Here is a 22,026-nt window from a genome sequence, read left to right as displayed (position 1 = left end):
AACATGTGTTATGCTTTACCCAAAAGTTTTCTATTTGAAAACTTACTAAATATTTACGGCATCATCCTGGATAGCAGCAAGGATGACTGTCTGATTAATAACATTCTGGGAGTTTTATTTACACAAATCCAAGTACATGAAAGTGAATCCTAGGTTTACTGTCTTGAATAACACACTTAACACTAGTATATTTATTATTTATATTATTTAGATAGTATAACTATAGCGTGTTTCTTTCTGATTTGAAATCGATTTTTTAACATTAGGCTATGGATGAATATGATTAAAAAGAAAATATATATTATTGTTATTTCTTTATATACATTATTTTATACAGGTGAACAGTCAGTGTCTTTTCTATTTTGATTTATCTTTTTTTCTGTCTGTTTTGTAGGATGAATGAAAAAATCTTAAAGCCATGTTGTTTGTGCATGAGAATTGTTAAATGGAGAAAAAAACAGTCATAGAGGTACTGAATAATTATATAATAATAATAGTTATAACTGTTACTTTAATTTCCTTTGCAGTATTGAATACCCTTGTCTTTCAAAGACATTTTGTAGAAAGACATAAAAATGATGTGAAAGCTCTGACAGGAAAACATCAACTATAGAGATCAACATTCATAAACTGAAGACCCACTAATCACAGTTGTCGCGGTAATTTTCGAGACATGCAACTGAAGTACTCGTGAAGCCATTTTGGGTCTGCACGCTCTTGCTATTCTATGGGCACGCACACCCCTGCAGATCCAAGATGGCGTCAGTTTCCAAAGCTACGAGACGGTCCCAGTCATCCCATTCAGTCGGCTAAAATCATGGCGTCCGGCAGTACGGGGAGCAGGGTGTCCTGCGGGAGAGATTTGAATTGTGTGCCGGAGGTCGCCGACACTTTAGCTGCGGTCGCCAAACTTGGGTGAGGAGAGTGTTGCGCTCTGCGAGTTCTTTTTAAGTGAAAGTGAGATTAGGAGAGGGTCGCGCTGGTTTGCTAGCATAATGTCAGTGCGTGATGCTTGCTAAGCTAACCGGTGAATTACCAGCACGTGCCCAATCACAACGATGCTTGATACTGGAGTGAAGTGTCGATTATACTCGTACAGGCTACACTGTCAGTGTTTTGTGAACTGGCGGGGGAATAATAAGTAAACCAGTTTGCGTTTACCAACTTGTAACATCAAAAAACATACTAATGTAAAATGATGTGCTTTGTTTCTCCTGTGTCCAGGTTTGACTTCCTCTGCATGCCCCTGTTCCACTCGAGGTTCAGGAGAGAGTTTGAGTTGGAGCCCGCTAAATCCAGACCCGGTGCCCATACCCGATCAGACCTGCTGCTCTGCGGAAGAGGTTTGTCCTTATGCTCTCTTTCTTAATGTCAGGCGTTAGTTGTCATAACTTACTTTAGGTCCTCTGTGAATAAGAGAACTAGTTCTACCCCCTGTAGGCTGCAACAGGCCCCTGATGGTTCAACTGATGGATGATCATGATGATCGAAAACTGGGGTTAAGTGACTAACATTGGCAAATTTAGAAAACAGTAACCACAGAGTCAGAAATTATTATCAGGTGAACAAACAAAAGTTTTATGAAGCCGACAAGGTATATAGTATCACAGACACATTATAAAAGAAATCACATTGTAAAACATCATGGTTGTATAACAGAACTCAAGATGCAAATATCAAATGCAATGTGTGAATTATTAATTATTGTGTGATCTGGCTGCTGTAACATGTTTTTTTTTAATTTGTCTCTCTATTGTGGCGTCATTAACAAAAAAAAGTGATTTTTTGCCAATATACAATATGCCTATATATAATAATTAATTTGGCCAATGACCAATACCGTGATAACCACTTTTTTCCCCCACCCAATGTTAGCGATCATCAAGTCTCTTTTGTAGTGGAATTAACATCATATTATGCATACTCTTATCTTGATTACCCACCAGCAGATTGAGACATGAAATACAATGCTTTTCGATGTATGTAATATTCATTCAGTGTGCAAAATAAGAAAAACACTTCTACTTAGGGTTACTTAGGGTCTAAGTTTTGTACAAGTCGACTTTGTAAATTTTATGTATATATATGTGTGTGTGTTTGTGTGTATATATATACAGACACACTGTATATTGGTTTGTCAGGAATCAGCATGTAGACTTATTCCAATATTTCATTTTAAAGCCAATATCATCTGACGTGCCAATGTTATTGTGCATCCCTAGAATTTTCATATTGAATTTGACATATATAATAGATAAAATGTTGATTTGCAAAACATGGAGCCAGAAAAATGTATATGTGGTAGTTGAGATCTTAGATGGTATTGATAAGAAACTGGAATGGACTTTCACTTGTACAGTGCTTTTCTAGTCACTCAGAGTGCTATCACACATACACTCATACATTCATACACTGGTGGCTGAGGTTACTGTGCTAGTTTGGGGGGTCACTGTTTTTTCCAAGGATACTTCAACATGGTGACTGGATGTGCAGGGGTCTGAACCGCCAACTCTCTGATTAGAGGACGACCTGCAGTGCCTCCTGAGCCACAGCTGCCCCATATGGAGTCAGATGATGTAGTTTTATTTTAACTATCCATTTTGCTTTTTCTAGACTGGAATACTCTTATTGTTGGGAAGCTCTCCCCATGGATCGACCCAGATTCAGGCATCGAGACAGAACGCAGAAACTCGGAAGCCGTAAGTTCCTCAGTTTGGACAATTTCTTTGATGTACTTGTGGATGTTGATGCATAAAAGGATTCTTTTGATCTTAAGATTTTATGGCGTGTCATGAATTTATCTTGTCCAGTCTATCAGCCCCAATCTGTCTTCTTGTATCATCCTGCCGTGCTCTCATCCTTCTGCTTCCTGTGTTTCTCTCCAGGCTCTGGCACAGGAGTTAAACTTCTCAGCCTACCTGGGTCTGCCTGTCTTCATGATCCCTCTAAAGGGCCCTAACTGTGCCAATCTAGCCCGTCTGCTGCTAAACCACATCCACACTGGACACCACACCTCAAATGTGAGACAGCATTAACAGCCTCAACAAGCGCATGATTGCTTTTTATCAAGCAGAGAAGTCTAATAGACAACTGAATTTATCAGCTAACATTGTGTTCCTCTGATTAGTTCTGGATACGTGTCCCGCTGATGGCACCAGAGGACACACGGGAAGATCTGATTGAGAACGAGCCGAGCACTTGCATCGATGACACAAGCGTTGATGAGAAGACCTGGAGCTGGTTAGTTTCGCGCCAGTCCACTTCCTGAGCAGTCGAGTGCTGTCTGCATGCTAAAATAGCTGTCATTGATTTCCTTTAAAATCGTGACTCATGTTGTTTACTTGCCTCTGCTCCTTTTAGGTGGCACTCATTTAGAACCCTTTGTGATTACAACAAGAGGATTTGTCTTGGTGAGAGAGCACACTGTGAAGCAACAGCCTGAGGCAAAGTCAGTGCATTAAGAAATAATCATGGTCCTGCCCGCAACTGAAAATGCACCTTTTGCTCTTCTTTGCATTCCTAAAGCTATTGAGGTTGGAGCGGACATGCCGTCAGAGGCTGTGATTGATAAGTGGCTCGGGGAACCAGTCAAAGCAGCCATACTTCCGACCAGCATCTTCCTAACTAATAAGAAGGGCTTCCCTGTTTTGTCCAAAGCCCATCAGCGGATAATCTTCAGTCTTTTCAAGGTATATTCCCACAGATCTAACTAAAAACCAGCCAAATGTAGAAGTCTTTTTGTAATAAAAACAATCTCTTTTCTCAGTTGGAGGCTCAGTTCATCTTCACAGGTACCAGTCGCCACACTGAGAAGGACTTCCGCTCTTACCTGCAGTACCTCGAATACCTCAACCAGAACCGGCCTGCACCCAACGCGTATGAGCTCTTCGCAAAGGGCTATGAAGACTACCTGCAGTCCCCCCTCCAGGTAAGGAAGTGCTCTTTTGTTTTTTTGTTTTCTTAAAAAAAAAAAAAAAAAAAAAAAAAAGATTTTTTTTAACCATATGTTTTCCATCCCTGTAGCCACTCATGGACAACCTGGAGTCTCAGACATATGAAGTGTTTGAGAAGGATCCTATTAAATATTCCCAGTACCAACAGGTAAGACTATTGGCGCTCTTAGCACCAGAAGCCAAGCTGGAGAGAAGTCAATATCTCCAACACTTGGCAACTTACACCAAAACAGTTTAGACTGCATAAACCGCACTACATTTAAAATAAAAAAATATGTATTTTTAATTTTGGTGGGATAACTGCCCCTTTAAGACTCTCTGTGTCGCCAATTGAAAAGTGTTTTTAGGACCCATAGGTTTGATAGCAGACTCAAGACAACATTAAAACGTTAGCATAGTTATAGTAGTTATCTTATGCATTCCTTCACTGAGATAACTTTTTTAAAATGTTTCATTAAGTGTTCTCATTTGTACAGACAGGACATACTGTCACTTGTGTTACTCTCTCACACCACTGACACATCTCCTTTTGTGCAAAGTTACGATCACACAAGAACACACAACATATTGATTCTTCTGCTATGTCTTTGTGTCCACAGGCTGTCTATAAATGTCTTCTTGACAGAGTTCCAGAGGAGGAGAAAGACACAAATGTTCAGTGAGTATCTGCACCCACCTCTGTTGTTTGAATTCTTACATTGCTGTTAGTGTCTGAATAATGATTCATACCTTGATATTAAATTTTTAAAACCAACGTGCTCTCCCCTCAATAAAGCTCCCTATAATCCCTCTACTGGTTGAACAGATGATCATACTTGAGAAAATAATGACCGTGATAGATCTCCAGTGGTGAGACAAGTCGTGAAGCCTTATAAATGATGCTGTCTCTTTCTCACAGGGTGTTGATGGTGTTGGGAGCGGGTCGGGGTCCTCTGGTCAATGCCTCACTACGTGCTGCCAGACAGGCAGACAGGAAGCTGAAGGTGTATGCTGTAGAGAAAAATCCCAATGCTGTAATCACGTGAGTGGAATATATATTAAAGCTCATGTCAGTGCGAAAAATATTCACAGGCGAATACTTTGCAATTCAACTTTTATGTACACATACCAGGATAAGTCTTTTCTCATTGTGTACCAGTTTGTAGAGCCTAGACATTAAAAATGCTGCACAGACATTTAAACTGGTCCACACTTGTTCAGGCTGGAGAACTGGCGCTTTGAGGAGTGGGGGGATCAAGTGACAGTGGTGTCATGTGACATGCGGGAGTGGGCAGCGCCTGAGAAAGCCGACATCATCGTCAGCGAGCTGCTGGGATCGTTTGGCGACAATGAACTTTCCCCCGAGTGCTTAGATGGAGCGCAGCACTTTCTCAAAGGTACGTCGGTGTTTTAGTGACAGTGAACTGTCTTGGTTGCCCTTTTTCAAAGAACTACCAACTACACATACAGACGCTGTCAATGATGAGTTATTGAATGCAGAGCACCCTCACTTGTTTGCTACATCAAACATGAGGAAAGCATTTGTCATCCTCCATTACCTTCCATGCTTCCTTGCATCTCAAATCACTTTCTCTTTCCACCTTTTCACGCTCAGATGACGGAGTGAGCATCCCTTCTTCCTACACATCCTTCCTGGCTCCCCTGTCCTCCTCCAAGCTTTACAACGAAGTACGGGGGTGCCGGGAACGTGACAAGGACCCAGAGTGCCATTTTGAGACGCCCTATGTAGTGCGCCTCCATAACTTCCACCAGTTGGCAGAACCCAAACCGTGCTTCACCTTCAAACACCCAACGACAGGTAGACACAAGCACATTCAACTCATTTTGTATGACAAGAAACCGGCACTCTATACACTTTGATATGGTGTGTTTTGGACATGCTGACCAAGCTTTCTTTCTCCTTTCAGATATGAACAACAACCGGTATCAGTGCCTCAAATTCTCAGTGGGTTGTAACTCTGTGCTCCATGGTTTTGCTGGCTACTTTGAGACCACGCTGTACAAAGATGTCACACTCAGTAAGTTGCCTTTGTGAAGAGGAAGTCACATTGTGCCAAGATTAGATATAAATATTAATGTTTTATGTTGCGTGTGTGTGTTTGGCAGGTATAAAACCAGATACACATTCACCTGGAATGTTCTCCTGGTTCCCCATCCTCTTCCCCCTCAAAGTAAGTCATACAGTCAGTCCATGAAATCCTTTGGACTCGTAATGTAAAGGGGACCTTTAATGCTCGTTTTTAGGTTCGTAATGTATTTTGGGTTTGCACTTGAACATGTTTATACACTTTAATGTTTGAAAAAACATGTCATTTATCTCATACTGTCTGTGCTGGAACACCTGTGTTCACCTGCAGTCTATACACTCAGTTTTAAGGCCTGTCTCTTTAAGTCTTCCTCCCGAAAAAAAGCTCAGTCTGCTCTGATAAGTCATTGTTTACAGGTCTTCTGCGTTTTACTTTCTTGCACCGTCATTGCACCCAGAGGAGTGACTGAACCACCAAATATCAGAAGGTTTACCTTAAAAAAATCACAAATTAAAGCTTCTAAACACAACTGGATGTGTTCCAGCAGAAAAATGTTCCAAAATCTGGAATAAATTAACATCGGCAACCAAGGTTACATGTTTCCCCAAAATTAGCATGTAGCTACATGTAGCAGTGTACTTGCAGCTTAGGAATGATGTAACAGCACTTTCTCTCTTTAAAAATCCCCAATAAAACCTTCCAAATACAACCTGACTTGTTCCAAAATTGGGCAGAAATTAACATTTGCATCTAAAATCACATGTATCCACAACGCTAACATGTTGCCATGTAGCCAATGTAATGTAAACACTTGCAATAAAGTGCCTGGAGCAGATCTGTATACAAAGAAATCCATAATGATTTAACGACATCTTGTAGGCAGAGTAGAAAAACAGAAACGAGTATTCTGAACAAGCTGAAGGCTGAGGTCTTTGTTCACAAGCATTATTTTAACATGACTTTACCTCATTATTTGACAGTTAAGGCATGTTTAATATGAACATCCCACATTGTCACATTATATATATATATGACAGAAAATAAAGAAAAGCATAATAGGTTCCCTTTATACATCATTGCGTTCATATATTAATTAAACCTTTTTTCCCCAAATTCCTCCTATAGCAACCCATCTCCATATCCAGGGATGATGATGTGACAGTGCGATTCTGGCGCTGCAATAACGGGAAGAAGGTGTGGTACGAATGGGCCGTGACCGAGCCCTCCTGCTCCGCCATCCACAATCCAGCAGGTCGTTCATACACCATTGGCCTCTGAAGATGACACATCGGCACATCCGTCAACAGGCATACACACACGTTTCTGTAGGACTCGGTGGCAGTTAAAGTCAAGGTGTTCCCGGCGTTCTTTTTATATACACAGTTAAAACCTTGACTTATGGTGCAAAACTCCTAAGTGTGGTCTGGGTTTTAAAATTGCCAGTGGTTTGCACTTCTGAGTTGGCAATGAAGAAGTTGATTGGATAAACCAGATTTTTCTGCGTTTCTGAGAAGTCTGTTTCCAGCAGGCACGGACTATCACCTGTACACAAAGTGTATTATTGCTGTGAGATTGTCTCCTTCAGATTAGGTCAAACACCTCGCCACTGGTTTATTTTTTAATGTCGTCTCCCCCCCACCCCCCCTCCCCACTGTTCTGAACAGGTGTTGCGGACATACAGTAAACACAATCCAACAGGACTTTGCCTTATCAAACACGCATTCCATCCTGATACTTACTTACTGTTGAAATACCCCTCTCCTCACCACGAGAGGGTCAGATGAAGGTTATGCTATTCAGGTCACATACATTATCGTTTGGGGGCTGTCTCTTCATACTGTTTATTTTGTTTCTGTATGTTTGAACTGTCAATTAAAACAACACTGTAATGCTCTCCATGTGATCAACACTTTGTTTGGCACCACAATGCTCTGCGAGTTTTCGAGATCGGAATGTAAATTATTGAAAATGTTTGTGAATAAGGAGGAGTGTTTTTACTTAGTTTAAATGAGATGGTCATAAGGATGCGAGTTGTCCAGTAGGTGTCAGTCTCACATGACAATCGGTTGGACCACATTAGTAAATAACAGTTGTACTCTTAGCCAACCTTAACCTATTGTGTGTGGTAGATGTACAACAGGAAGATGAGCCGTTTTAATTAACTTTGCTGTGAGTGAAAATTAATCATCTCAGGAGTCTGATACCTCATTAGCACAGGAACAAAGCTCCTGGCAGACCTGTCGGATGTAACAAAACCTACTCATCAGCTCAAGGCTGAATAATGCAGTGTGCAAGTGTGGTTCTGCATCAGCGTGACTGTCGAGATCAATTTAACTCTCATAAACAACAAAAGCAACCAAATATGCTCTTCAGTCACAACTGACAGTGATCCGGCTCAATGTGATGTAATGCCAGCATGAGCATTTCTGACGCCTGACGCACTCCACCTCCTGACACCCATCTATTCTCGCTTGAACATTAGCCCAACATTACTTTGAGTTTGTGAGTGTAGTCCCATGATGACATCCTGTCTTGTCTTATCATGCTGCATAGACTCGTTAAGACATATCTTGGACGTCGCCGCTCTTTAAGATAGACCTTCACAAGCAGGGTCAAAAGAAGATTTGCTGGAAAGTGCTTTGTCTGCCTGAACATTTTTTTAAGTCTCTTTTTTGTTTTTTTTTAAGGACAGGTAACGTTTACAAATGACTGCACTATTCATAGAGGCAAGATATAGTAATGTCCATTTAAGATAAACAACAAAGAGAAAATAAAGTAGCCATTGTGAAAAAAAAAACAAATGAAGTGCAAACAAAAATACAAAATAAACTTTTTAAACAACGGTGGTTATCAGTATTCAGGTGGAAAAACCTGCAAACAGATCACAGAAAAGGGGATGGAAGTCACCTCACATCAAGCACATAACACATGAGTCCCTTCTGCAGAGCATTTTTCAAGAAAAGGTTTCCAGAATTTGGGAGGATTTTTTCTTTGTTGGCAAGTTTATCTGTATCAGCTATTCTAAATTGGAAAAATGCAGACAGTAAACTCATCCATGTAAGATTATTTTATGCAGGCAAGAATAGTTATAAAGAGGATTAGGCCTTCCCAGAAGCTATCATTTTAAAATAGGTGGTCATCTTATTTAATGTTAATTTCAGCAACTGAGGGCAATAGCAATAATACTTTTTGATATATACCTCAATCCTTGAAAAAAATGCGGTATTTCTGATTTTCTACACCTCAATGTAGTTTTGTTATTAAAATGCATGTTTGAAAATAGCCATTTCTTTTAAATTAAATGTCGCATTTAAGCCTTTCTTTAAAGATAAGCTGTGGGTATTTCTTCAGGTTGTATATTTTGTCAATGGGGAAAAAAGAAGCTCAGGGTCTTCACTACAGAGGGCGGGGCGCGAGACGTGTTGACAATTCGGGCCGCGCTGATTGGCTGAAAAATAACCAGCTTTTGTATTTATCGAGGCTGTCAGCTGGAGGTCTTTTGTTATCACGGCCGGCAGACAGGAATAATGCCGAACATGAAGCCCGTCACTTAACTGGGAGCTCTCAGGGTTTTGTTTTTTCAAGTCACCGCAGCTGCCGAAAAGGTGGGTCCTCCTCACTTTAGTAGTTGTTGCTTGAGGTTCATACAGCAAAATAAAGAGCATGAAGTTAGTGCTAATGAGTTAATTGCTAATTCCAACAGTCTTGTCGGTTACACCGGAAAAAACAGGCTGGTCCTGCCGCGCGAGACATTTTTAACCGGCGAATTTGGGCTTTAATGTCAACATTTACATCCACTTTTATACGTTACAGTTATGTGTGACATTTTTTCTTACAAATTATTTCATAGTCTGTCTGTTGTCACTAGTAGGTTAACCCCCGGACAGAGAGGCAGCCCGGGCCTTTCATCGTGCCGCACTCTGAATTATTAATGCTGGGACGTGGTTTCTAATTTTAGCGCTAAGTTACTGTAGCCAACTAAAGATGGGAAACCACACTGCCATCAGCATTTTTGACATGTAATGGTCCATAGGAAAGTGGTGCAGACATTACTCAGCAAATATGTACGGGAAATAAAGCTGCAGAGTCGTTTTCCAAACAGTTTTACCTTCATACTTAACCCTTTGAAACCTGGATTGACATCACTTTTATTGTGCTACATTTAGACGCATTTCACAAGTATTAAAACCTCTGCACCATGGGCAAATTGATGGGATTTCTTTTGAAAAACTGGTGCAAAGGCTATGAACGACTTGTCCAGAAATTAACAGGAAATTGATAATTTATTTTTTAATTTATTTAAAGCTAAGGACACATTTCTAAAACCAAATTCTTATTACCGTAATTACATATTTCAAATAATTTTAGTGAATTCTTATAATTTTTAGGTCACTTCCTTTTTTTTCTTTTCCATTTGTTTTGTTTATTTTTTTTAATTTAATTTTGTTGTGGCTAATTTTCAGGTAATTTTCTTGTATTTTCTTTTACTAATTTCTTGCTGATTTTTGCATCATTTCTTGGTCATTTGCCCATTGTCTTCATTCCATGTTTTTCAAAGAAATCAAGCCTAATTGCCCAGGATTGAAATGGTTAATTTATGTGTTTGTGCTGCCCACAGTAGAGGGGGCCACACTGGGCAGGACTTGAGGATGACTGAGGGTCCGAGGAAGCGGAGCAGCAGTGATGGCGGCAGTCAGTCGGAGCCCCCAGGCTCCCAGTCAGGTGTGGGGAAAGATACAGGAGGCAGCTCCGGGGTGGCTCTGAAAAAACAGATAGGCCTAGTCAGCGCCTGTGCAATTATAATAGGTAAGTTAAAAAGAAAACAATTCCTTTCATATAACATCAGAGTTGGCTATCATATACATCTCCATACTATGTGCTTTACTGTTGTTTCATTTCTTTTTTGAAATTTATGAGGACAACACACATCAATTAACATTTGTGTAAATGTGCCAGTGTTAGCCATCAGGTTCCTTTTTTAACTGTAGTCCTTTGGCAAGATGCTTTGAAACCTCTAAAATGATCATATTTACATAACAACAGCAACAGGACACCATAAAGACAGCAACAGCTAAAACAAACAGGAACTCCCAAGACATAACACAAGCCATGCAAAGCAACAAGAAACTGTAGATCAACATTATAAAACAATAGCACAGCAACAACATATACCATTTTAGCAAAAAAAAAAACCCAGCTATGCATGCAACATGAACGGACAACATAGCTATTAGTATTTGTTGGGCTTAAATCATGTAAGAATGAATTCTTACAATTGTTTGCCTTCCACTATGTCTTCACAAGCTTAAAGGTCTAGTGTGTACTATATAGTGGCATTAAGCGGTGCACTTGCAGATTGCAAGCAACTAGGTTGTAGGAGAACTATGTTTAGGATGTAGAAAATTGCAAAACAGTAAATAGCCCGATATCGAGCAAGTCCTCAATTCTCTACTTGCCACAAACAAGCTGTCAAGCACCGTTAATGAATTCCATGTAAAACTAAATTCATGTTTTTTAAATGTATGTATTTATTGTTTAATATTTAGTTTCACATGGAAGTCATTGACCGAGTTCCCAAACAATCAATTAAAATATTTATTTATTTATTTATAAGTTTAAGCTCAGGTTGAAAGTATTTTCATTGAACTGTCCTCTTTAGTATGTGTAAAGAAAACGTAGCTTCATCAAGCCGCACTCACTTAAAAAAATACAGCCATTCACGCTGCTCTCAAAGTGGCTGAGCCTTACTGATTGAAATTGCTCTTAGATTCTCTTTACTGTGATTGCTCAGTATCTTCAGTGCACTCCCAGCATTATATGTCGTGCACATGTTCTTTTCATCGTCACTTTAATGTTTCCAGGGAAGTGTTCGCTGCCATGAAACCGTCTCGTTCTCTGCCTACTTCCCATACATGCAGAGAGAAAAAAAAAGTCAATAAAAAGCAATCCCACTAATGCAAGTATCCACAATTGTTGAGACTGCATTCTCCATCGCCATTTTAAGTATAATTGAGTGTGGTCGCTATACCATGACAAGAAGCAGCTGTTCCCTCATTTTGAAGGGAGTCAGTGTTGCATGTATTTAAAAAAAGTAACATTAACCCAATTTGATGAATAGAAAAGAGACCAATGATAATTTTATATGGTAATACTTTTTACCAACCCGTGTGAATGTCTTTGTTCATGGCGCTGCTGAGTCAGACCTGAAGTGCAGACTTTGGCACCGTCTGTCAATAGCATTTAGCCAAATGCTTAAAAGCCCATACACCCAGTAAGTGACAAGTGATGCTGTCTTGCAGTAACAGGTTGGATGCCATTTAATTCAAAGTGACAAGTATATTATTCCCATTAAATCATAGGCAGTGTCATAACAGTCCTACACTCCTCCTCTCCTCTTGTCCCAACCTTAGTGAATTTTTTTTTTAAAGAAGTAACATATTGTATATACCTTCAAACTTGGATTTGGTTTTTGGTCACAAGAGCACAGAAAACATGAACTCGCTCTGCCATCACCTCAGGCATTAAAAGACACATGTCTTCACTTGTAAAACAAAGGCAATGTAAATAAAATACAGTCTCTTTTGTGGTGTTGGTACAACTATAAAAGCATTACATTACTTTTAGCTACTTGTTGGTTATCAAAAGTGAAACACAGAATACAGCTCAACTGTGCATTTAAAGTCTTTCTGGTCCATTTCAATACAAAGCGAAACTAATCCTAAATAAGCCTTCCCCACAAGGATGACCAGCAGCAAACTCGAGGGATCATGAGACATATGGGATACCTGTTTGGCCAGTCCAAGTGCAGGCTAAAGCTGTTCACAACAAAGTCATGTTGTGGCTCCATGTGAAGTAATCGTATGAACATGTTGACACACAGCGGACCCTCGAGGACTAAATGTTTTAAGCCCACCAGTGGGTCATGCACAGAAAGTTCACTTGGGGATCCATAAGTGAAAATCCACGGTGGGCCAGGGCTAGATTGAGCATCTGCTTTGGCATAAGGATGCTGTGAACCCCATGAAACCCACAGGAAGCCCAAGAAAAAACTGTCACGATGCAAGATGTGAGCATCAAAGGAAACAGGGCATCATGTGACAGGAAGTTGTATCTTTCCCTTTATAGCCTGAAATCCGTTTGAAGCTTGTTTTTGTTCAACTGTTGATAAGATAATCTGCAATGTTGTATACTTGTTCGTACAAATTATTTATTTTATTGCTTTCACATTATTTTTTTCTGAGTATTTAAATGGTAGCATTGATATGTCAAAGCATCCAGCCTGTTTCTAATTATTTTATTAATCTGTCCCCTTTCTCTGTTGTTTTTTACTTACTCAGGCAACATCATTGGATCAGGGATTTTTGTGAGTCCTAAGGGGGTCCTGGAAAATGCAAGCTCAGTCGGTGTGGCCATTATTGTGTGGGTTTCCACTGGAGTTATCACAGCCATTGGTGCTCTCTGCTATGCAGAGTTGGGTGTGACCATCCCCAAGTCAGGGGGGGATTACTCTTATGTCAAGGACATCTTTGGAGGACTGGCAGGGTGAGAACACACACTATTAATCTAGTTTCGGTCTAACATTAAAGCTGTGTGGATGACTCCTAGTGGAAGTTTAAAAACCAGTAGGTTAGCTGCTACACAGATCTGACTTGAGGGCACTGAATAAATAGCATGGTAAGACCATCCTGAAAACGTGAGCTCAACATTCTGTTTCCATCTCCATCAGTCTGGACTTGCTGCCACCCCGAACACTTTCAGTGAGAGGAAGTTACTCGCTTTGACAAATTCCTTCAGCCTATCCTGGGTTTAGCACAAGCTTCTGGTCCTCCTCTACACAAATTTTCAGTTAGACAGCAATGGTCTAAACAATACAATTGATTTATTTTTACCCTTGTATGTGACATGTACCTCATTGACAGCAATCCCCAAGAGTTTTTTTGCGATACTCCGGCATTGCCAGCATATTTCATCATTTCTCATTCAGCAGCCAGCTGGCAGCATCCGTGTTGTCTGTCTGAAGCATTTTGAACACTGATCTGCATGGCAGTGATCCCTAGGTTTGAAGCCTCTCCTATCTGCTCCTCCATTAGGGCAATCTGTGGCAAAACAACAATAATCATTGTTTTCGTAGCTGGGAATATCTTTTTCATCAACAACAGAGCCAGCTAGAAAATCAATCTTTTGCCAAATCCAGTCAGACGAATGGGGAAAAGGTATTTTTCTCAGAGAAACCCTGCCAGTGCATCCTGTTGCTATTGTTTAGTTGTTGTTATTGTTGTTATCAACTCTATTACTTAATTAACTAAACCTATTGCTGCGTTTACTCTGCTAATGTTTGAGTTAGAACTTATTGTTGCAGGAGTCGCCATAACTGTTTTGAAAGCAGCGACCTGATTGCTATATCATCAACTATAATGCTGTCCAGACTGACACAGAAAGAGAAACAGAATGATGAGCTCATGTCATCAGGATGGTCTTACCAGGCTACTGAATAAAGGGCTCAAAGCATTACCTATGTTACCAATAATAACTGGTATTGTATCATCAAAAAGAACTTTAGAGTCAGGATCATTATAAAGTTGCTAAAACCACATAATCTTCAGAGAAGGGCTTTGACAAATATTTGCTGTAGCATAGATTTCTGTATTTAAAAGATGTGTTCAAGTCCGCTGTAGTTCATGCAATGTTATATAACATGATGCATAAAAGTGGTCTATAGAAACTACATGGCAAAATTGTCTCAGGCCTTTTGTAATTAATGAGAATATGCAGTAAGCCCCCATCCCTCCTCTTCCACAACCATGCTCACCATATAATTAATGCTTCTTCTAATGTAGTTTTGTATTCCCAGTATCCCAGAATGTCACTGACCCAATTCCACTCATTCCTCTCGTCTTTAACAACAATGCCCCTGTGCATTTCTATAATGCATTTAACTAATATGCTTAATCTCCTTTTGTTTTCCATCACTTTTTGCGGTAACGACGGTTAACCTGCTTACACACTGTTGTCTGCAGCGTGTATGCACAGTAGCTGTGTGCGCTTGCTAGTGTTTGATAAGTCTGCTGCTATCTCTCAGTAACCTCCTGCCTCTGTTGTCCCGCAGGTTTTTGCGTCTGTGGATTGCAGTGTTGGTTATCTACCCCACTAACCAGGCTGTGATTGCTCTCACCTTCTCTAACTACATCCTGCAGCCCCTCTTCCCCTCCTGCATCCCCCCGGAGAGTGGCCTACGCCTGCTGGCTGCTGTCTGCCTACGTGAGTCATAAAATTAAAGTGAAGATTAAATGGCTTTTGGGGCTAGTGCATTAATTAATACAAGTCATGATGCAGCGAAGTGAAGCCCACTCCCACAACGAGAGATGCTCTACTGTATTGGAGGATGTTAACAGGGCTATGCAAAATCTACTCTATCTTTGTCAAGATGAAAAAAGTAACTCTAGTGGGATAATTTGAATAATATTGGGTTGATCTTGATGACAAGCTTGTCAAAACTTTTAAACCAAAAGTCTGAGTTGCAAACTGAAAATTACCAGGCAACAAAAGATGCTGATGAGTTGCATCATGGGTAGTGTAAGAGCTTGAGCCATACTAAGGACAAAAAAAAAATCAGACTCTCTCAGCCTTTGCTGCACTGATGGCTCTAGTGATGGCGATGTCTCTGTGTCCGTCAGACAGCCCACTACGATGGGGTAGTTTCACATGAGTTCATACAAAATGTCACAATACAAATACTTTGTTGTTGTCTTGTTGTGAGACGTTGATGTACTCAACCCAAAATTATAAATTTAAAAATCTTTTATATTGTGGCATTAACATGTTACTTGCACAACCCATTTTCTCCTGCAGTGATTCCCAGTTAGAAGCTACTGAACTTCACCTGTAACTTTTCTGGACACTGTTTTTTCTTGTCTCCATATTTTAATCAGAGGACTTTCTGTGCAGTGTGACATTTCTGTAACTCCTTTCTGCTGCTCCAGATGAGGAGTCAGTAAAACTGTCTCTAAAAGCCAATTAATTAAACTTGACAATCTGTATAAAATTTTAATGACAGAAAAACTTAAACCAAAAAAAATGTAACCGAGAGAAAAATCATTCTCTACTGATGGGAGTGATGCAGCTAATCTCCCACTTAATACTCAGTCATTTTCAACTGATTATGACTAAAAATTAGATCTTTTTAAATGTTTATCTGTGTGTCACAAGTACATAAGGTACATAAAGCCTGTAACAATTATATTTTTTTAAGATGTAAAATGGTAGTTTTGTTTTGTACATTTAACTGATTCTTAATTTAGAAAAATGGTCAAGCATGTATCATAAATGATCATTGACCCTTTTTTCATTATTCTTTTCTTCTTGTCAAATTTTCAAAGCATCAAATCCAATTCTTGTGGAACTTAATCCAGAAGGCTACAATCTCTCATAATATGGAAACCGTTTCAAGCTCAGAAATTTTTTTCATTTTTCATTCAAAAAAAGAAAAAAGGGGAAGGGATTCGGGTGGAATTCAACTCATTCTAACTTTTCTCTTGCTTTCGTTTTAGTGTTGTTGACATGGGTGAACTGCTACAGTGTGCGCTGGGCCACGTGTGTCCAAGACGTCTTCACTGCTGGCAAGCTTTTGGCCTTGGGTCTCATCATAATCATGGGTGCTGTTCAAATATGCAAAGGTAGTATTTGCTCTGTCTGTCTCTTATACTCAAACTACAGTTCTTTTTTTTTTGTTGCTGTCCATTTCTCTCTCTTGGGAGCAGTGGCTCCCAATCTTTTTGGCTTTAAGCCTTTTTTAAAGTAAAGCAGTGTCAACTCATCTTGTGTTCTGTATGTCTGTATTTAGAGGTCAAAAGAGGTGAAACTATCTAGTATTTCACAGTAAATATGTAATTATAATGTTATTTCTCGTTAATCGTCTCATGACCCCTCCGTGTTTCTGACCCCTAACTTGGAAATCACTGTCGTTAGACCTGATGTCAAAATAGGGGAAGAGTTTGTATTTTTGTTGTTTTTTTTTAAGGGGGCGACGCTTTACGCTGCCATCACAATATAGTCCCTTTGTTCCTCTGACAGGATTTGTGATTCCAATGTGAAAGAGGGATTATGGTCCCTGATAGCTCTTCATCCCACTCATAATCCACTCACAAAAACTCATTCATTTGATTTAAACGCCTCATATCCTGCTTTATGTGACTTAAAGGCCGGAGATGCAAACTAATTAATGTGTCTTTTGTCCAGACCAGATCTTTATGTGATGGCGATGAGAATACTGTGTGGGCTGAAATCTAAAAGTGTTAAAAATGGGAATTAATAGTCACCATCTACAAGATGCATACAGGGGAGCTGACAGAAACAATCTGAATCTGAATCGATAGAGCTCAATAAATTAAATAATTAAAGAATTTTTAATGCTGTTTGAGTAAAACTGAATAGAAGTCTTCCATAAGCAGACAGATGTATTTATAGATAAAATGTACTGTGAACCGGTTATTAGATCTATGTATCACTAATCAAAAGACAGCTTTGTATAACATGGAATGATCACAGCAAAGACTCTGAAGGCCCTGTAAAAGAATCAGATGTTGTGTCTGGTGCCCTCTGCTGCTCAGATTGTAGGGGTGAAAAGCAGTACACATCAAGCTGTAGATCATTTCTATGATTTGCTTTTCGGTTAACAGGTCACTATTACTGGCTGGAGCCAGTGCACGCCTTTGAGACCTTCCGAGACTACGATGTCGGTCTGATAGCTTTGTCCTTCCTACAAGGCTCCTTTGCATATGGAGGCTGGAACTTCCTCAACTACGTTACAGAGGAGTTGGTTGACCCATACAGGTAGCGTGTGCACATTTACACAAGCAACAAAACGCAAGAAATTACATAAGATATTAAAGGATGAAAAAAAAAATATGCCAGTGAGATTAAAAAACACCAAATGGTTTTATAAATACATCTCAACAAAGAAAACAACAAAATGAATAAATTTAAGATTTTTTTATCAATAACAAACGACAGACAGAAAAGTCAAACACATTAGCACAACATACAGAAGGAAACCACAAAAGAAAAGCTAAACATTCCCCAAGCATAACATGAACATGAGATACACACTTGTATAAACTGCCTGACACAAGCCTGGCATAAAATTGCAAAAAAAGATAGAGACAACCACAATATACACAAGTCAATTATTTTTGCATCATGCAACATGTTGGCACTTATTCCACAGCAAATATCTCTGTAATCTGTAGGAATTTAGAGGGTTGTTCTAAAAAAGCAAATAATTTACACACCTACCTTAATTTGTATATAACAGACAGACGCTTGTTTAAAATATACATTTGGAAGCCACTTTATTTGGTGCACCTGTACAATCTGATGCAAGTAGATATCATGAAATCAAATTAATTTACATTTAATGTTAAAGGGTAAAAGCTTGTTTTTGTTACTGACAGGCTCAGATTATTACTCTAAATTATGACGACATATGTAAAGGATCCCTTCAGAGGTAAGATCCCTTTCGTTTAACCAGACACAGCGCTGAAATCGCCATTGCCAAATCCACCAGACTCCTTTTAAATATGCAGTAATTTTAGCATGTATAGAGCCACCATATTATCACATTCAACTGAGTGAATTAAGTGTTTATGTCTACCAAAACAGTGTCTGGTCAGTTTGGCTGCGGTGATTTTTGGGCTGTTTCTGGACAAACAGAAAGGATCCTATTCTTTATCTTTATTCCTATTCTTGTATCTCTGTCGGGATCCTTTCCATAATGCCGTCAGACAATCTGAGCCTGTCAGTGGCAAAAACAAAAACACATGCCCCAAGTGGTAACGTTGCAGCCTCACTCAATACTGGACCAATTTCCCATCAGTCTTTTACACACAAAAACATGGGAAAATAGGAACCAGGTTAAAAAATACCAAACTTACCTTTAAACAACATGGAAACTTTTGTCCCTGCACCATTTTATTTTATCCCACACACACCGTTACATAAGTAACTTGTGTCATATGAGAAGTCCACCTGTTGACAATTTACTAATTGTTCCCAATTATGTATCCAAATGGCAAATCAAGCATTGATAACAATTTTCTACAATATCATCAGACTTAAGTGACAAAGATAGTTAGGTTAGGCTACTCCATGAACTGCAGTCTTGTATTTCATTTTTCAGGAATCTACCACGAGCAATCTTCATCTCTATCCCTGTGGTCACCTTCGTTTATGTGTTCGCCAACGTGGCCTACATCACAGCCATGAGCCCACAGGAGCTGCTGGCCTCCAACGCTGTGGCCGTGGTGAGAAAAAAAGTCACAATAACCTCTATCTGAATGTGTGTGTGGTTATGCATGTAGAGATTGCAGCTACAAGATGCTCAGCTTTTTAAATGGAGCAGTTGCATTGCCCAGCAGCCGTTTACAGTAACCACACTGGTCTGACGCATGCTCCTCATTTTAGCATAAAGCTTGTAACGCTTAGATTGTCGCCTTTTTGTTCTGCATTTTGAGATGCCTTGATTAGTCGCTGTTATCCAAGTATGTGTTTAGTGTGTATTTGTTCTCTCCTCCACTTCTCTCTCTCTCTACTCCTAATATTTCTCCCAGACATTTGGAGAGAAATTGCTAGGAGTAATGTCATGGATCATGCCTATCTCTGTGGCGCTGTCCACCTTCGGGGGCGTCAATGGCTCCTTGTTCACATCGTCTCGGTCAGTTTGTCCTCCCCCTGCCCCTTCTCTGCTCCCTCTCATGTCATTAAAGCTTCTATGTGTGCCGTGCTTTTTTTCTCACTTTCCCATGCTGATATTTGAGCCCACACCTGTAGATGTACATGGAGAAACTGGGTGAGCAGGGTGAAAATGAGAAGCTAAGCAGGAATAAAATGTGTGAACAGTGTCAGTTCACACAGCTCATTTCTGGGGCCACATGCTGGATTTCAGATTGTAGGGAAAGAGCCTGATAGAAAATTGTATTTCTTCCAGAGCATATTTGACTTTGATGAGAGGACCCCACTTGACCAATAATGCATCCCAAAGTTCTGCGCCCATTCTGCTCCTGATTCAGTCCACTTTTCACCCTGTTATTTTAATTTATGCGGTCTGTCTCTCCACTGCTGCTTCCATAATCACCTGAACTATGTGTTTCCTGAGCTCTCAGCTGGCCAGTGCACACGGTAAGCAAGCACCAGATGGCTCTGCTTTCAGGAGTTAAACTGTCTTTTGATTCCATCTCTCAGGCTGTTTTTCGCCGGAGCGAGGGAGGGCCATCTCCCACGTCTGCTGGCCATGATTCACGTCACACGCTGCACTCCTATCCCAGCCTTACTGTTCACCGTGAGTCCTAACAACATCTACTATTTATGATGTTAAATAAAGATAGATAATTGTTAACTTTTCCTGTCTTGCCACATTTAGTTGATCTCCACTCTGCTGATGTTGTGCACCAGTGACATTTACACCCTCATAAACTACGTGGGTTTCATCAACTACCTCTTCTATGGCATCACTGTCGCCGGGCAGATTGTGCTGCGCATTAAAGAGCCCAACATGTATCGACCCATAAAGGTAAAGACACGGATGGAGCAACTTGGATTTGGATGTTGACACCAATTATACTGACAATCAAGAGCCACGGATAAATACCAGCACAAGAGAAAACAATTTAGATACCTGTATATTTTCCATGAATACTACACAATATACAGTATACCTAATATTGTGATGTCTAGTATGCAAAGTTACAGATAATGTGTCTAAAATCTATTAATACTTTTATAAGATAAAAAGACTGTATGTCATTGTCTTTTTCTTTATTTTCCTCTATGACAACTCCCTCATATTTCAGGTAAGCTTGGTATGGCCGGTGATCTACCTGCTCTTCTGGGCCTTCCTGCTGGTCTTTTCTCTCTACTCTGAGCCCATTGTCTGCGGTGTTGGTCTGGCCATCATGATGACTGGTGTCCCTGTGTATTTCCTGGGAGTCTACTGGGAAAACAAGCCACAGTGTTGTGATAGTGCTATTGGTAAGGCAACATCCTAGTGTCTTAGATAAAAAAAACCTTGAGGTTAAAATTGTTGCTTGAACTGCGAGATGCCTGTAAATGTGAGTCTGTGTGCTTCAAAGTGAACTGGGGTTCATTGTTAAAGGCAGGGTTTAACAGGTTAAAGTACACAGATGTTCAGTTCTGCTGCATTAAAGGTGACCTTGCTTCACTTGTAGTGGGGCAATTTAAATATAATGCAGCTAAAATGTCTTTTTCGCAGAGGTCCAAATAAAGCAGAATGTTAAAAGGTACATTAGTCAGGATGAATGCCAAAAAAGATCTTTCAAAGTCAGAATTTACATGTATTAACAATTACCTCAAATATCAAAAAATGACCTTTTTTTCTTTCATCCCCAACTTTATTCAGGTAAAATGACTCACCTGTGCCAAAAGCTTTGTTCAGTGGTTTATCCGGTCCTGGAGGAGAATCTGGCGCCCCATGAGCCTCAGAGGAAAGATGGAGATGATGAGGATGAAGGAAGCCTCCGCGCATAAACAAAGAGAGAATGCCTCACATCTTTTGGGGGTAATATGGCGCTTGGGGAAGACTCTCAGAAGTATTGCATACATAAATACATATTCACTTGTTCTACAGCACTAGATCACCATTATTTCGATGTATGTTCTGGGAACACGCGTTAAAGATGAAATATCACTTACTTGAATTCATGAAACACTGAAATTATGCAAGTCTTTTTCTTTTTTTTTTTTACATTGGAATTTAAAACCTTCTTCTTTTGTGTCTTATTTGAGTGGGAGGTTATGGGAAAAAGTTTTAATATGCAAGCTGTATGTATCGTTCAAGCTCTATGCGTTGTTTATATTTTCATCTCACTATAGTAACACTAAAATAATATTTCCCAGATGGTTTATGGGTTTTTATTCTCACTGAACTCCTGACCATGTTATATGCCAAACTGTATTAATTTATTAAAAAGGTTCCCTTTTAATGCAAACAGAAATTTGGCTTCAGAAAGCAAAAGTTTGTTTTCCCTTGCACTTAG

At 39.8% G+C, this 22,026-nt stretch overlaps 2 protein-coding genes across 3 annotated transcripts; both read left to right on the top strand.

The window, feature by feature from the left end:
* The first annotated feature begins 768 nt into the window (after positions 1 to 768).
* Positions 769 to 7,874, top strand: prmt5 (protein arginine methyltransferase 5). The gene is made up of 16 exons (XM_042497611.1): positions 769 to 915; positions 1,225 to 1,343; positions 2,614 to 2,699; positions 2,886 to 3,020; positions 3,128 to 3,240; positions 3,361 to 3,410; positions 3,526 to 3,689; positions 3,767 to 3,928; positions 4,024 to 4,101; positions 4,553 to 4,611; positions 4,852 to 4,974; positions 5,154 to 5,329; positions 5,548 to 5,751; positions 5,861 to 5,971; positions 6,060 to 6,124; positions 7,106 to 7,874. The coding sequence occupies exons 1-16, from the start codon at positions 818 to 820 to the stop codon at positions 7,256 to 7,258; spliced, it is 1,896 nt and encodes a 631-aa protein (XP_042353545.1). The 5' UTR covers positions 769 to 817; the 3' UTR covers positions 7,259 to 7,874.
* Positions 7,875 to 9,481: 1,607 nt separating this feature from the next.
* Positions 9,482 to 21,969, top strand: slc7a8b (solute carrier family 7 member 8b). Of its 2 annotated transcripts, none has more exons than XM_042498005.1 (12): positions 9,482 to 9,585; positions 10,602 to 10,786; positions 13,318 to 13,522; positions 15,087 to 15,238; positions 16,528 to 16,653; positions 17,656 to 17,809; positions 19,155 to 19,278; positions 19,585 to 19,688; positions 20,216 to 20,312; positions 20,394 to 20,543; positions 20,824 to 21,001; positions 21,390 to 21,969. In XM_042498005.1, the coding sequence occupies exons 2-12, from the start codon at positions 10,630 to 10,632 to the stop codon at positions 21,515 to 21,517; spliced, it is 1,575 nt and encodes a 524-aa protein (XP_042353939.1). In that variant the 5' UTR covers positions 9,482 to 9,585; positions 10,602 to 10,629; the 3' UTR covers positions 21,518 to 21,969. The 2 variants fall into 2 exon arrangements, with proteins under 2 accessions (XP_042353939.1, XP_042353938.1); XM_042498004.1 differs by having other exon boundaries at positions 10,599 to 10,786.
* Positions 21,970 to 22,026: the final 57 nt, after the last annotated feature.

The sequence above is a fragment of the Plectropomus leopardus genome, chromosome 12, assembly GCF_008729295.1.
Source record: "Plectropomus leopardus isolate mb chromosome 12, YSFRI_Pleo_2.0, whole genome shotgun sequence".
NCBI classification, from domain to species: domain Eukaryota; kingdom Metazoa; phylum Chordata; class Actinopteri; order Perciformes; family Serranidae; genus Plectropomus; species Plectropomus leopardus.
Note: the sequence above shows the minus strand (reverse complement) of the source record. Positions and strands in the feature narration are given on the sequence as shown.

Excerpts from the sequence above, each read along its gene's own strand:
- prmt5 (XM_042497611.1), top strand. The coding sequence starts at position 818 with ATGGCGTCCGGCAGTACGGGGAGCAGGGTGTCCTGCGGGAGAGATTTG. Across the intron at positions 3,021-3,127 it reads CTGGACACCACACCTCAAAT|TTCTGGATACGTGTCCCGCT; the intron begins GTGAGACAGCAT and ends TCCTCTGATTAG. Across the intron at positions 3,929-4,023 it reads ACCTGCAGTCCCCCCTCCAG|CCACTCATGGACAACCTGGA; the intron begins GTAAGGAAGTGC and ends CCATCCCTGTAG.
- slc7a8b (XM_042498005.1), top strand. The coding sequence starts at position 10,630 with ATGACTGAGGGTCCGAGGAAGCGGAGCAGCAGTGATGGCGGCAGTCAG. Across the intron at positions 17,810-19,154 it reads GAGTTGGTTGACCCATACAG|GAATCTACCACGAGCAATCT; the intron begins GTAGCGTGTGCA and ends TTCATTTTTCAG. Across the intron at positions 21,002-21,389 it reads GTGTTGTGATAGTGCTATTG|GTAAAATGACTCACCTGTGC; the intron begins GTAAGGCAACAT and ends AACTTTATTCAG.